The 14,505-nt window shown below is 41.0% G+C and overlaps 1 protein-coding gene across 6 annotated transcripts in view; it reads right to left on the reverse strand.

The window, feature by feature from the left end:
• Positions 1 to 2,645: 2,645 nt before the first annotated feature.
• CLOCK (clock circadian regulator) overlaps positions 2,646 to 14,505 on the reverse strand; it is an 85,428-nt gene continuing 73,568 nt past the window's right edge. For 5 of the 6 annotated variants that reach the window (XM_084758160.1, XM_084758162.1, XM_084758159.1 and 2 more), the window contains 3 exons: positions 14,100 to 14,305; positions 10,504 to 10,828; positions 2,646 to 7,286 (listed from right to left, as the gene is read on the reverse strand). In XM_084758160.1, the coding sequence (XP_084614286.1) occupies positions 7,125 to 7,286; positions 10,504 to 10,828; positions 14,100 to 14,305 (693 nt within the window). In that variant the 3' untranslated portion in view covers positions 2,646 to 7,124. The remainder of the gene's footprint in view (positions 7,287 to 10,503; positions 10,829 to 14,099; positions 14,306 to 14,505) is intronic. The other variant, XM_084758163.1, reaches the window with a different exon arrangement.

The following is a 14,505-nucleotide window of genomic DNA, read 5'->3' on the forward strand; positions in this document are numbered from 1 at the left end:
CAAGCTTTTAAGTTTTCCAACTCCATAAGAAATGTAGTGTTAGAAGGCAGAAAAACAATTTCCATGAGGTAACACAAAACACTTTGAAGAAATTCTAAGCCATGCCCCCACACTGTACCTTGTAAACTGGTTAGACACGCTGTAACTAGAAAGCAGCTGGCAGCCTCGGAACCTGATGAACCTCACAGTTTGAGCAGCCTAGCTCCAGCACTGGGTGAGGAGGTGAGGACTAAGCGGAACTGTTTGAGGAAGCATTCTTGTAGCCGCTGGACACTTAGAGAAAGTGGAAATTAAAACATAAGCTACAAGGTAAATACTTCCACACAATTAGGCCCCACTGTTGAATAAAGAAAGGTCACTGATTGATAGATTTTAAAACATTTAATAGTCTTTCTATAAATCCAAGTGTGACTCTTATACATTATGTGCCACATAAAGCAGGTGATACTGAGAAGCAGCACTGAGGTATTCTTTATTTTTAAAATCGAAGGAAACAAAGTCTGGATCTAATTATTTTTACATTTATAAAAAAAAATGAAAAACAAAACAAAACAGAAAAAAAAAAACCCCCAACACTGCTACTGCTTGGCTCTTTTGTAGTTTTGGGTTCTGAATACATTACAAGAGTCTAAGGAAAAGAGCATTATGATAGCATGAAGATTTTATGTGAAAGCTGTGCACATCCTACAGCAAGAGACCTGAGTGAATGCATGCTGGTAACACATCATTTCTCCAAAGGATAATCGGGCTCAATTAAAATGGCAGTATCGCACTGAATAGAAGAGTCCACATTTTATTCAATGTATCTCCCAATGTAGCTTGTGGGAACTAGGGAACCTAATATAGCACCACTGAGGCCACGCCTTACCCATCGTGTTTCTGGTTCTGGCAAAGGGTAATACCTGAAAGAATGCCAGTCTCATTTTTATGATTTGAAATTATTTCAATTAAATGTTTGCTTGGGGAGAGGGAGCATTCTCTGAAGATCAGGAGCCCTATGCATCTCTCTCTCCCTGTGGAGCTGGAAGGGATGAGCTACATTCTTGTTTTTATTTAAACCCAGAACCAAGCAGTAAGGACAACAATGTCAAGAAGAGCAACAGCAAGAACACAGGAGAATCTGGTGCATGTCTGTACGATTACTAACTGAGTTAACAAAGTTTACAAAGATAAAACATACATGTGTATGTGTGCGTGGGCATGTTTCCCGCTAACTGGCTTTAACACAGCACTAATCTGTCTTTGGGCTTCAATCTTTACACAGGGTGACTATGAAAGTGCTATACTGGAGCTTCCCCTAACTTTAAGCCACAGTAAATTAGCTTTCAAAATAATTTTAGGATGGTTTAAGTAAACTATTCTGGCTGACACATCTATTACTTAATAAGAGGCTTTTTGAAGGCAGTGTCTTTGCCTGAAGGATGACATCAACTTAACAGCTTTTTCTATATTTCAGCTTTGGGGCACTCTTAATAAACGTTGAGCCAGTACAGTCCAACTCAAAATATTTGAATGTCATTTCTTAAAGTGATGTCACAGTTTGTTTTCTCATATTTAAAAGCATACATCTAAAAATGGTTTATTTTCAATTTACCCCCCCCCCCCAGAGTTAAATACCTTTTGAGTAATTAAATCCACTTGTGCCTGATAGTGTTTAAGTCACTGTTCTCCATAGGATCCCGTGTGTGGTAGGCCCTGCCTGTGGGAGCCCACAGCTACAGTGAATGCTAATGGGGGACCCTGTCTCAGTTCGTGGGAGCAGGAAGGCCCCGCACACAGCTAGGCTTCCCGTGTTCAAGCACCACTTGATTGGACAGTGCTGGCTACGGAGGGTCTAAAGATAGCCAACGTTTCCAAGAGTCTTCAGTGTGCATCCACTGTCCACCTGTATGTAAGGACTTCAGTATATGCAGAGAATGGTGACGACCATGAAAAGATAGCATTCTGCTAGCATGTCCCCAAGTGGGCACAAACAGAGACAGCATGTGCCCTTGGTTCTGTCATACTGGCCTTTGTGTTGGAGAAATAACTGTATAAAAAGTGCCCATGAAACAGAAGGCAACAAGTGACACTAAGAAAGGGTGCAGTGCTGTGAAGCAGGGCTGGACGGAGTCAGAGCGCAACAGTGTTTTCCTAAAGGGAGTTCAGAGCAGGAGGGAAGTGCAGGGAGGTGCGATGAACCCTCCCATCCTGATGTTCAGTTACTGTCAGTGGAGAGTCACTGCAGGGCAGGGGAGCGACTGCCCCGAGAGCCAGTTCTCCAAGGACAAGATAATGATGAAATAATTTAACCACAGGAGACCAAATCACTAAGGAGGTAATGCAGAGATACAAATCAATACACAGACATTTTATTTAAGAAACCCAGAGAACTGCTTTGGAACAAGTGTTTCTTCCAGCCACTGCTAAGTCCTATAAAATACTATTGTGATTGTCGCTTAGTTCAGCACCTCAGTGTTTGCTGGTGGTGTTGATAGGATCTTAACAGTTTCCACAAACTATAAACAGCTACAAACTATTTCACTAGGGCATCTTCCTGGGAAAACCCAGGCAGCATAGAAAATATTGTTAAGTACTCTAATCTTTCAAAGTAGCATTTCAGAAAAACAAGGAATGTAGTGTAGGATAAAAAATATGCAAAACAGTCACATGGAAAAAAAGAATTTTAATTTTTAAATATATAAGTTGGCTTAATTTCTGGTGAGCTGTTCAACACTGTTTTAAATATCCTGAATTAGTAACGATACCAACAATTTACCTCCAGTGTTTCCACAGGAGACATTAATATAAGACCAAATTATAGTTTTCTTCAACCAAAGCAGTCTTTCTCAGTCCTTTTTGTGCAAAAGTATTACAAGAGCAACTCAAATGGGAACGCTGAAATGACATGCCAACATTTCAGGGCACATTTAAAACACTCAATAATTCTTGAAATTACTGTATCCTAAAATATTACTACCAACCGTTTATAGATTAGTTCTGTATATCTACTCAGACAGATGCATATTCCTAGACCTCTGAAAATAAACAGGCTCATTGGTCTCTTTTGGTGTCCACACAATAGGCAAGATAGGTTTACAATAGTGTTTAAATCAAACTACACACCTACAATCTCCTGACTCCACCACATTCAAAACAAGTCAGTTTATTTGGCTACCTTGAAATCACTCCCACAAACCTGCTACGGTTCACTGGATCTAAACATTTCTCAGAAATGTGTCATTTATAATCTCACCTAAGTGATGATTAGGGGATCCTTTAAAAATGGTTAATGCCTAAGATACAAACTTTATCTAAATGAATAGTTGCAATAAAGTGCTTATTACCTTTCAAAATGATGCTTTAGACTGTGGTATGTTGTTCTAAGTGTGTGCTAGTCCTCCCGTAAAGGATCCCCAGGCGTGAGAGTGTGATCTCACCTGTCTCAGAAAGCAGCAGCACTATCTTTTGGTAGGTAGGCTGACGATAGGCACGTTACCCATGCGGATGAGGCTGTACTAGGGCTAGGGCAAAAGGGGAGGGGTTAGAAAAGTGGGCGGCGTGTGGAGGGCTCCTACTACACTCACAGTTATATACAAATATATTAAATATGCTATAAAAATAGTCAACTCTTTTCCTTTGCATTTACTTCAGAAGGTCCTCTTAGAAGAGTGTTCATTCATCCAGACACACCTAAAAGGTCTTTCTCTCCAATTACTACGAAAATGGCAGATGCCTTTGTGCTGTTTCTTCACCACTGAAAAGTTCCAGTCAGTTTACTCCTGGCTGTATGCCCTCAGCAATATTAATATCCAGTGTTTATACCTCCCAATGTGGACTCTGGTGCTAAGAACAGGACCACAGGTACTGGAGAGGTGATAGGCTTGAATGAGCTTTACACAAATGTATACCAACAAACCTTTAATCACTACAGAAACAGAAAAAAAGTACTAAAAATGCTATCTGCATTCCACTTTAAAAATTGCCTCAATAAAGTGGAAACATTTTAAACACAGTAATATCCAAGTGAAAATACTCTACCTGTGTAGACTACTTTAAGGGTCCTTTCTAAGGCTTGAACAAGGCTCATCTCCCTCACATGATGCCCGTATACTGGACTGCTTCAGTGCTCCAAACTAACTTCAAGAAGACTGCTTTAAGGCAACGACCAAACTACACATAGAACTCAAACACTAGTTTGCACAGAGTTTTCTGTCACAAACTATTCAAAAGCATTGGCATTCTTTTGTTACTAGTACATCCCTAAGCCATGTCTAGTGACAGAAGAGCACAGCACTCTAAGGCTACCCTCAGTTTAGGACAGAGCTTGGGGAAGAGCCTTAGTGCTCATTTGCACACGACCTCACCTACTACATGTGCTGTCCTCCCATAGTTTCTACTCTAAGGAGAAAAGAGGAGTCCTGCAGCGCTGTGCTTCCTGCTCTCATCCTGTGTGGGCAGCAACCCGAGTCACCCATCAGAGGCAGTCCAGACAAGGTACCTGCAGGGCAACTACAACCTATGTGACCTTCACCCTAACAATTTCTTAACTAAAAAACACTGTCCAGAATCAAACTTTTTAAAGGAAAATGAAGCCCCATGAAGCAGAGCAGGGGATACTAAGGGTTCTAAGAAGCTGAGAAGTGTTTTCTATTTGGTATCTTTCCATGATTTAGATTTGGGGTTTCAGTCAACAACTTTGGCTACAGAAATGAAGGCCAAGCAACACATGAACCTTCATCAGAATGCTGAAGTCTTGTAGGGAGCAGACAGGGACAGTTTGCCATCCAAAGAAACCAAGACTTAAGGAGCTATGAGGCAGCGAGTGCTGACAAGTGCTGCCCAGCACGACTCTCCATATGGACAGCAAAGTTGGCAGCTAGGAGCTCTTTTATCAATTGCTACTTTTCAAGGAGGAAGAGGAACTGTGAGGAGTAACAGGAATTACATAATTAGTGCGTTGTATCCCGTTAGCTAAATTCTTATTACTAGGTATTGCCAAAAAATAAACGAGGCACAACTCAGATGACATGGAATGGCGTAAGATCAGGAAGGCAATTTGGAAGGGGACAAAAGCAACGTGGGTGCTCCATTTCATCATGTGGGTACAAGCTTGCTACACATGTATTCTCACAACCACTCCTGGTATTCGTGGGCACGTCAGCTAGAACTCCGTGGTGCCTTAGCTGCTGACTGGTATCTAGCCACACTTCTTTTGCAGAAGGGTAGGTACCAATTGTCTTTGGTTGTTTTCTTTTTCACCACTAACTTTCTAACTTAACTTCAGTCAGGTAAACAGGAAAACAAAGACACACTGAAGGATGAGAGCAACGCTGAGGACAGAGACTCGAACAAGTCCTGCGTCCCCTGAGCCCTTATCTAGCAATTTTGCATTAGGTTACTTTCACTGCTGAAAACCTTTGCTTGGCAACCTCACAGCTGTCACACACTTTCTTCTAAGGCCAATTCTAGTCTGTCTCGCTTGTCCTCCCTTTTCTTGGTAATGTTTATATTCTATATTCTACTTACCTTTTGTTCTATAACTGCAAATTTCATTATTAGTACCATAAAGTCTTCAAAAATGCTTTTTAAAATGTATATAATTCTGTTGGAGTTTATGACCTGTAGAATATGATATTGCCAAATGAAATCTTAATTCATGTTTAGAAAGCATGTGAGTTACAATATTCTAGTGTTGCGATGAAGGTTAAAGACAGTTTGTACCCTTTCTCTGATCAAATATTTACTGGTAATTCTTAAAGGACTACTTAGCTTTAAAGGAAGATACTAATTCTGAAACAATTTTGGGGTTACATGAACAACTATGATACTGCTAGGGCAGTCCAGGAGACACAGCAGTCTTCATGGGAACGTGAGAATGACACTGAGACCCACATGCTGCTAAAAATGTACTAAGGTTTCAAAACTGCTACTGAAACCAGACAATGAGTTCAAGATGGTGAGTTATCACCTGATTAAAATCAAGGCACTATGGGTTTCCCCCCCCCTCAAATAACCCTGAATCATTTCTGACTAAAAGAAGCATTGAAATTTTTAAGGATAATAAAAAGATTCCAACAAACCCTAAAAGTTAAAATTCCCACAATTGAGAATGTTAAAAAGTGCCTAAAATGTTTTGTGTGCAAATTTTACTCTTATAACTGAAACATTCTTGAAATCACTTTCAGGCTTGTTGGAAACCATTTACATAAATATTCCAACTATGAAATATATCAAAATATGTGATCAAACTCTCAAGCAACCATCTAAAATAAAGCAGTGCAATTCTATTTTCAAACATAATTGAACAATAATGAAATAAGGGATATTTCTGAGTAAATGGAAATGTAGCAATAATTAAACCTGAAAGCACTCCATTCCCAGCAGCACGCTGACCCTCACTAACAAACTGTGACATCATAGCAAAAGCACAAACAGAAGACTGGCACCACGGGAAAAGTGGCCAGAACACTGCTGTGTTGTAAACAAAATGAAAACAAGAGGCTGCTATCCATTTGTACATGGTGTCAAAATCTAATGAAATGTACTCGTTCCTGTGAGGGACAGACAATGCTTTCATGCCACATACACCAAGTCTGTTTTCTCTCCTTCATCCAGACATACACACATCTATATAGAATCTGTACACAGAGAACTCAAACTTGCGCAAAATTCTGAAATTAAGGGCCATTCCATCATTATCTGAACAAGGCGAGGAGTTCGGGACGAGGATGACTAACTACTGGACTATCTTCATGGCATCTAAGCAGACCCTGGCAGTGGTGCGTCCTCTGGAACATCTGATACCAGGCACAGAACACCAACACTGTTAGTGCTTTTCTGATTCCGTGAAGGTCATGACTGATAGTTGAGCTTGTTAGCATTTGGCAATATACTCTTTCTCCATCAAAAAATATCTGGTCAAAAAAACTGTCAGAATTGGCTGTGTCCCTCTAATCATCTCCCGCTGGCTGGTATTTAATGTACATCTGTAGCACTGGGCATCACTTCCCTACCGACTAATCCAGGAACTGGAACACTCAAGACTAATCTCACGAAACTGCTGAACTTCAAACCGTACGTCATCCGAGCATCTCCTTCTGGCCATTGCCTTCCTCTGTAGTTCCAGAGAGGACGCGTGTGTGCTACTGTGGCTGGACCTTGGAGGGGTCCGTCAGGCTGTCAGTCCTGTGCCGACCAGGCTGGTGCTGCTGGTGCTGTGAAGGAGGGAAGCTGCTCTGTTGCAGTGGAAAGGCAGCGGAGAGGATGAGCTGTGTGGACGGGTTCCCATGCAGCAACCTAGACGTCTAAAAACAGAGAATTATGCACCACGGCCTCATGCCTTCGCCCTGTCAGTTCACCCTGTCCACCGCCCACAGCGACAACAACTTTTCTCATCTTATATGCTAATCTAAAAACTATTCTCGGAAAACAGAAGCCTTGCCCTCTTTCTGAAAGCATAACAAAATACAATTTTTCAAAGGAAATCTTGCTGGGAATTTCACGGCGTAGAACACAATTTGTCTTGAGACCAACCACATATTTTTACTTTATTTCCTACAGTACCAAATTTTCAGCAGTAAAACTGGAGCAAGCTGTGTCTATAATATATGAATATTCTCTGCTCAGACAATGCACACAGGCCTGCTTGTTGGTAAAGAATCAAATCAGGGTTGAGAAAATAGCTTTGTCCTTGTAATCCAGTACAGGTGAAGTGAAGATAGGGTCCTTGCAGTTCACTGGCTGCCAGCCTCACCCAGTAAGTGAACCCCAGGTCCCATGAGACCCTGTTTCCAAACAAAACAAAATAAAACAACCCCCCAAAACCAAGGTAGACTGAGGAACACCATCTGGGGTTGACTACTGGCCTCCATACATTTGCACTTGCACACACACGTGTGTATGTGCCCTCTGTGCCCCTGCCCCCACCACACAATGAGCACAGGCCTCAAGAGCACTTGGCTAGCTGCAGATGTGTGACTCAGCTGTCCACTTCTCCCAGCCTCAGCCTTTTCATTTAGCAAAAGTGACCACTATGCTGAGTTTGTACAAACATTAAAGAAAAAGGAGGACACAGCTGGAGGCTGCAGTTCTGTGTGGCTGTATGAGGTAATAGAATAAAGCAACAAAAACAAAGCACCACCCTCATCCCCAATGATTTGCCATCACTAGTCCACACTGTGATTTCACTTCCCACATCTGATCATAAGTCTTACTTTTATGAGTCTGTTTCTTTCACATGTTAACTTCTGCCTGATGGCTACTCTATAATTCTGAGACACAAAGAGGGACTAGCTGAGAGAATGGGAAAATTTTCAAGTAAAGTACACACTTGCTGCAACACTTCTGAACTTAAACTGAGGCTAAAGTGGGTGACTGATATTTGCAACTATGTATAGAGAAAACATGCATACAAACACAGGGAGTCTTACACCTTAAGATAAGAAAACCTGTCATGGACTTTTATAATTTTTCTTCTTGATTTGTTACTAGAACAAGTCATTGTTTTCAAGTTTTAAAAAAAATTATTTTTATTCTATGTGCATTGGTCTAAGGGTGTCAGATCCCTTGGAACTGGAGTTACAGACAGTTGTGAGCTGCCATGTGGGGGCTGGGAATTGAACCCGGGTCCTTTGAGAGAGCAGACAGTGCTCTTAGCCATTGAGCCACCTCTCCAGCCCCCAAGTTTTAATTTCTGTAAAGATTTATTTATGTGTGTATATGAGTGTTCTATCTGAATGTATGCCTTCATGACAGAAGAGGGCATCAGATCCCATGAAAGATGGTTGTCAGCCATCATGTAGTTGCTGGGAACTGAACTCAGGACCTTTGGAGGAGCAACTTAACCACTGAGCCATCTCTCTTGCCCTAGAACAAGTCACTGTAAGACAAAAGGGATTTATAGCATTTGCTTCCCTAACTATGACAAAAATACATTTTCAAAGAGGTCCATTAGAAAAGCCAAAGTATGTATTTACTACCCATATAAATACATATAAAAAGCATTACCTATCTAATATGCCTATCTAATGATGGCTCTTTGTTTGGGGGATGCATGTCTGTGCTGGGGACAAGGAAGAAGAGAATGTTCACTGTATTAAGAGTAATTTTTAAACACTTATCTACTGTGTTTGTATGTGCACAGGCCAGGGTCCACATGTGGAGGACCTGCAGGACTTAGGTCTCTCCTCCACCGTGTGGGGTCTGCAGACTGATCTCAGGGCGTCAGGCTGGGCAGATAAACCTTCACTGACTTGAGCATCGCCCTGGCCCCAGATGTCCACTCTGTAAGAGCCTGTCCTCTTTGACAGATTTAGAACTGAGACCTTAAGGCAAATCACATCTTTTAAGCCTCTGTCTAATTCTCATAGGATTGTAGCTATATATACCAATATTTATTATATTCACCTAAGTAATAGTCTAAGACTGGTTTTATTATTTGTAGTAACAGCTAACCCAGTTATTAATTGTAAAAGTTCAGACTTAAGCCCTATGAATCCTGTGGGTATGGCTTGGTAATATTTCTGTAATGAGGCTGTTTCAGAATTCCTCATTGTCAAAATAAGAATCCATCTAGCTCAGATGGACTTGAGTGGAGAAACCACCAGATTCACCAACTCTCAGGCTGGAAACCAGTTCTGCTGGTTCTTTGCTGAGGATCCCTACCCTGAGGATCTTCTGGATCCTATGGAGAGGCAGACTCTATGATTTATCATTTTGTCATTAATGTCCTATTACATCTGCCAATATCATGGTTATCAATGACAGTTAGCTTTTTTACTTTTCAGTACATTTAGCAGTTTACATGCCTTTTTTTAAAAGGCATAAAGTATGAGCTATTATTACCGCCAGTGTACCACTGAGGTCTGACATGTGTATGTGGTGCAGCAATGACCAGTGGAGGGCACCCTGACTTTAGAGCCTAAGTTCTAATGATAACCTACACTGCTCCTACACTGTAGTTCTCTGACATTAACGTTTAACAAGAAAACTCTAATAAGCTGGCATGGTGGTGGGTGCCTGTAATGCAGCGTGTCAGATACAGAGGCAGAGCATCTGTGGGTTCCAGGCCGGGCAATAACACCAGGTAACAAAACAAAAGCACAATCTGAGAAAACTTAGTGTGATGAATCAGGTAACCCTGGGCCGAGGAGGAGATGCTTCGTGATGCGCCTACCCAATGAAGAGCATAGTTTGATGGTATCTAAGAAAGAAGAAATGGGGCTTTTTATTATATTTTGGAAATACTGGCCTGGGAGAGGAAATAGGTAACCATGGGCAGGAAGAAGGCCTCCTACTTTACCTAGAAGTACAGAGAACTAAGTGTCGCTAGGCGAGACTTTTAAAAACTTTCCAAGAGTGAAGAGGAAAAGATGAACCAGCCAATCACAATGTTATCATTTTTATGGATATTTAAATCCTATAATAAGCTTTTATAGGTGTTCCAGATCCACTAAAAAACCATTCATTTAACATCTTATCTGGTTATAAAACAGCCAAGGCAGCTTGCTCAAGGGGAGTTACCTGTAAGAACTGCTGTGGAGGTTGGGTCATTTGAGCCTGAGATGGTTGCTGCACTGAAGGAAGCTGCTGTTCCTGGGAACCCTGCTGCTGCTGCTGCTGCTGCTGCTGCTGCTGCTGCTGCTGCTGTTGCTGCTGTTGTTGTTGTTGTTGCTGCTGCTGTTGCTGTTGAGTTACCGACAATGTCTGTGCCTGCTGCTGTTGTGTGGCAAAGGTAGGATAGGCAGTCACCACCTGGCCCATGAGCATGGTACTTGGTACCATGACGGCCCCACAAGCTACAGGAGCAGTTACTAATTTGGTCACAAGTTGCTGACCTTGAGAAAATCTGTGAGAGAAAACAAAATGGAGTCAAAAGGATGATGCATAACTCAGTCAGCTGAATATTTATCTCAGATAATAACCAATGAAATGGTTCATTTATTCTATAAAAGCCTATGCTCCTAGTTTCTGTTTTCAGAGATTTTCCTTGCAGGTTGGGGGTATAGCTTAGTGGTAGGGTGTTTGCACCGCAGATTGGAAACAATCTCCAGCACCAAAAGTAATTTTAATTTTAATTTTAATTTGGCAACCCAAGTGCCCACGGACAGAATGGCTAAGCAAAGTGCTATGCACACTTGGCCTTAAAAAGGATCTGATGTGGGAAATACAGAAGAAGCCTGAGAAAATTAAGGGAAACAAACTTGTTAGAAAAAACAAACACTGGGTAATAAATTGATATGATGTACCTTCAGGCAGTCAAGGTTATATAAACAGGAAAGAGAATGATAGTTGCCAAAAGCAACAGGCAGGAAAGTTAGACACTGTCTAAAGAGTTTGAATTTGGAAAGGTGAAAAGTGTTCTGAAGATGGTTGGGGTGACTGTTGATGTCATGTGGATCAGACACGTGGATGTTGTCTCAAGGCCACTAAACAGCACGCTTTAAGTGATTAACAGGGAAATTTTTTTTTTTTTTTTTTGGTTTTTCGAGACAGGGTTTCTCTGTGTAGCCTTGGCTGTCCTAGACTTACTTTGTAGACCAGGCTGGCCTTGAACTCACAGCGATCGCCCGCCTCTGCCTCCCAAGTGCTGAGATTAAAGGCGTGCGCCACCACGCCCGGCTTAACACGGAAATTTTTGTTATATAAAATTTATCAATTGAAAATTTCAAGTTTGTAAAATTGAACTTTTTATAAAACAGCAAAGTACACAGGAGTTAAATATGGTGAACATGGCTCATCTATTACACTAGCACATAATTTGTGAGCAAATTAAAACTACCACAAAATAATGCTCTATAATTTTACATCTATAAGAAAACTTATACTCAAGGAAAAATGACATTTTTAAGGATAAGTTGAAGTGACATTTATCAACCCAGCATATTACTTCCTCTGTCAGAATTTACTGATTTTTCTTCTCTGCCTTTTCCTTTCAACTTTGGTGACAGAATTACTTGTGTGTGCCTTTCCTGTGAGATGAAGTTCAGTCCTAACACTGTGAATGCAAGGGGATAGACATGACTACACACACACACACACACACACACACACACACAGAGAGAGAGAGAGAGAGAGAGAGAGAGAGAGAGAGAGAGAGAGAGAGAGAGAGAGAGACGGGAGGAAGGGAGGGAGAGAGAGAATACTGCCCAAACGATTTAAAGTTCAAATAGTAAGTCTGGTACAGATATGTATTTTATTATTAACACAGTCCACATGACAAAAACAATTACCATTTATTTATTATTTCTACAGTGCCAAGGATTGAACAGTGAGCTACTTGCACTCTACCACTGAGTCACACACACCTCTAGTCCATTAAAAAATGTATGCTAAATTTATGGCAGATCTTAAAATGTCAATTTTGTAGTATATACTTCAGGACCAAATGCTTGGGTGCAAAAGAAAAGAAACAACATAATATCTAACCATCTCTGGCACCAAATACATTCTTTAATGTCTACTGGCTTACCTCGCACGGACACATAGCTAGTTCTCTGCTCTAATGCCTCTCTGAACCCTCAAGCCATGTTTCTTTATAATATAGGCCAACAAGCTCTTCTGCACAACTTCTCCTGACCACACTTTTCCTTTGCTTTCTCCTACCCATAAAACTCATTTGCTCCCCTATAAAGTCCAGCAGATATTTATCATGCCTAATATTCATGAGCTGGTTATCCTTTTATTTTTATTAATCTGGCACTCCCTGTGGGGGGGGGGAAGCCTTTAAATTTCCTTTGGAATTGTCTATTCCCTCCCCCCCAAAAGATATTTACAAATGGTTGATAGACTACATCCTCCAAAATTCATGTCAGCATTCTAGTTTAGTGTCTTTCTTCTTTGACTTTAAACTCATCTTCTGGCTGGGAAGGTACATGATAGCAGTGTGTAGTAGGCCTAGCATACAGAAGGCTCTGGGTCCAACCACCAGCAATGAAAACAAAACAAACTCAAACAAAAATCAACCCTCAGAGAGCATTCCTTCGGCACATTCTTAACTTTCCTAAACTCTAACTGCTATGCTATGGTTGGACTTTTAAGCTGAGGAAGATGAGCTCCAAGGTCTCTGCTCTCGCTGCCTGTAAAACCTTGCAGCTTCCTTGGTCTGAATATTATTATCTTAAAAAAAATCATATTGTTCAATAAAAAAGCAAAATATGTAAGCAAGCATCATACTTGTAGTTAAGGAAGTAAAAACATAAAACTATTTCATATCAGTATTTAAGACCACAGAGACACTATAATTAAAACCAGATCCCTGTGAACTGTATTGACCCAGCTAGTCACACTTCTCACTCAAGACACAGCTGCCTGCTTGCCTTCAATGGTTGCATTAATTTAGGCATTTAAGCTTTGAAGCCACATTAGCCATCTCCTCTGCTGTGCACTTGGTCAAACTATTAAAAAAACACACTTTTCTCATCTGACACTTAGGGAAATAAAGGAAGATACTAATACATATTTAACAACTTTTGAGTAGAAAGATGAGCTATCCTCCTGTTACTCTTTTAGCAGAAGAAGACCTGAGGAGCGCTTACTGAGCCTGCTAAAGCCTGTGTGACAGTGACCACTATCTGACAGCCCAGCTAAAGCCCTGTGTGACAGTGTGCTACAGTGTGGTTCTCTATCTGACAGCCCAGTTTCAGATGAAAAATAAAATTTGATGTTATTCTGTAAAGTCTTTATAATAGATATAATATTTATTTGAAAATTTTAAAAAACTGCTATAGTAAGCATCAAACTAAAATTGTATGGTAAAAAAAAAAGACAATTACTGGTTTTGGGAAAAAAGACAATACTGAGCGAGGGCCCTGCGCATGCTAGGCAAGTTCTCTATTCCCGGGTTATCTAACTAGCCCATATATATTCATTTTTATGATTTTTACTGTGTTTGCCGCATGCATGCAGGCATGGAGGAGGCCAGAAGAGGTCATGAGCCCCCATGTAGCTGGAGTTAAGGTGGCTGTGACCTGCTGGGGATGGGTGCTGGGAACCACACTCATCTTTCTGGAAGAGTAGCAAGTCCTCTCGAATGCTGAGACATTCCTCCAGACCATAGAGGTTTTTTTCAGTCAATCAATTTACAACTCTGAAAATAATAAATGACATATGACAACTACCGTATCTGTCTGTCCTGAGTGAACGTGGTTACTGTGGCACTCTGGGTACTGTTCTGTGGCATACTGGATGGAATCTGGACCATGCTCCCAGCAGCAGGCTGAGAAATCACCATTGTGTTGTACAGTGGCGTGGTGAGAGTGCTTGGCGTCTGATTGGGAAGAGATGTTTGCTGGTTGTGCCCACTCATTACATTCTGTTGACTCTGCTAGAAAAGAAGATTTTACAGACATTACCTAACAATTATAGAATGCTTATACTATTAGCCATTTAACAATGGTGACAGAGCAGCAAAGGACTGGCAAAATATAATTACTCTAGGAGAAACCTAGACTGACTTGTAGTAACTTGTAGTCTGGATTCTTCAATGGAAGGTAAGCTGGCACTTTAAAAGAAGCAAGATCTGTA

This window comes from Acomys minous (genome assembly GCF_964271855.1).
Source record: "Acomys minous genome assembly, chromosome: 15".
Classification (NCBI taxonomy): domain Eukaryota; kingdom Metazoa; phylum Chordata; class Mammalia; order Rodentia; family Muridae; genus Acomys; species Acomys minous.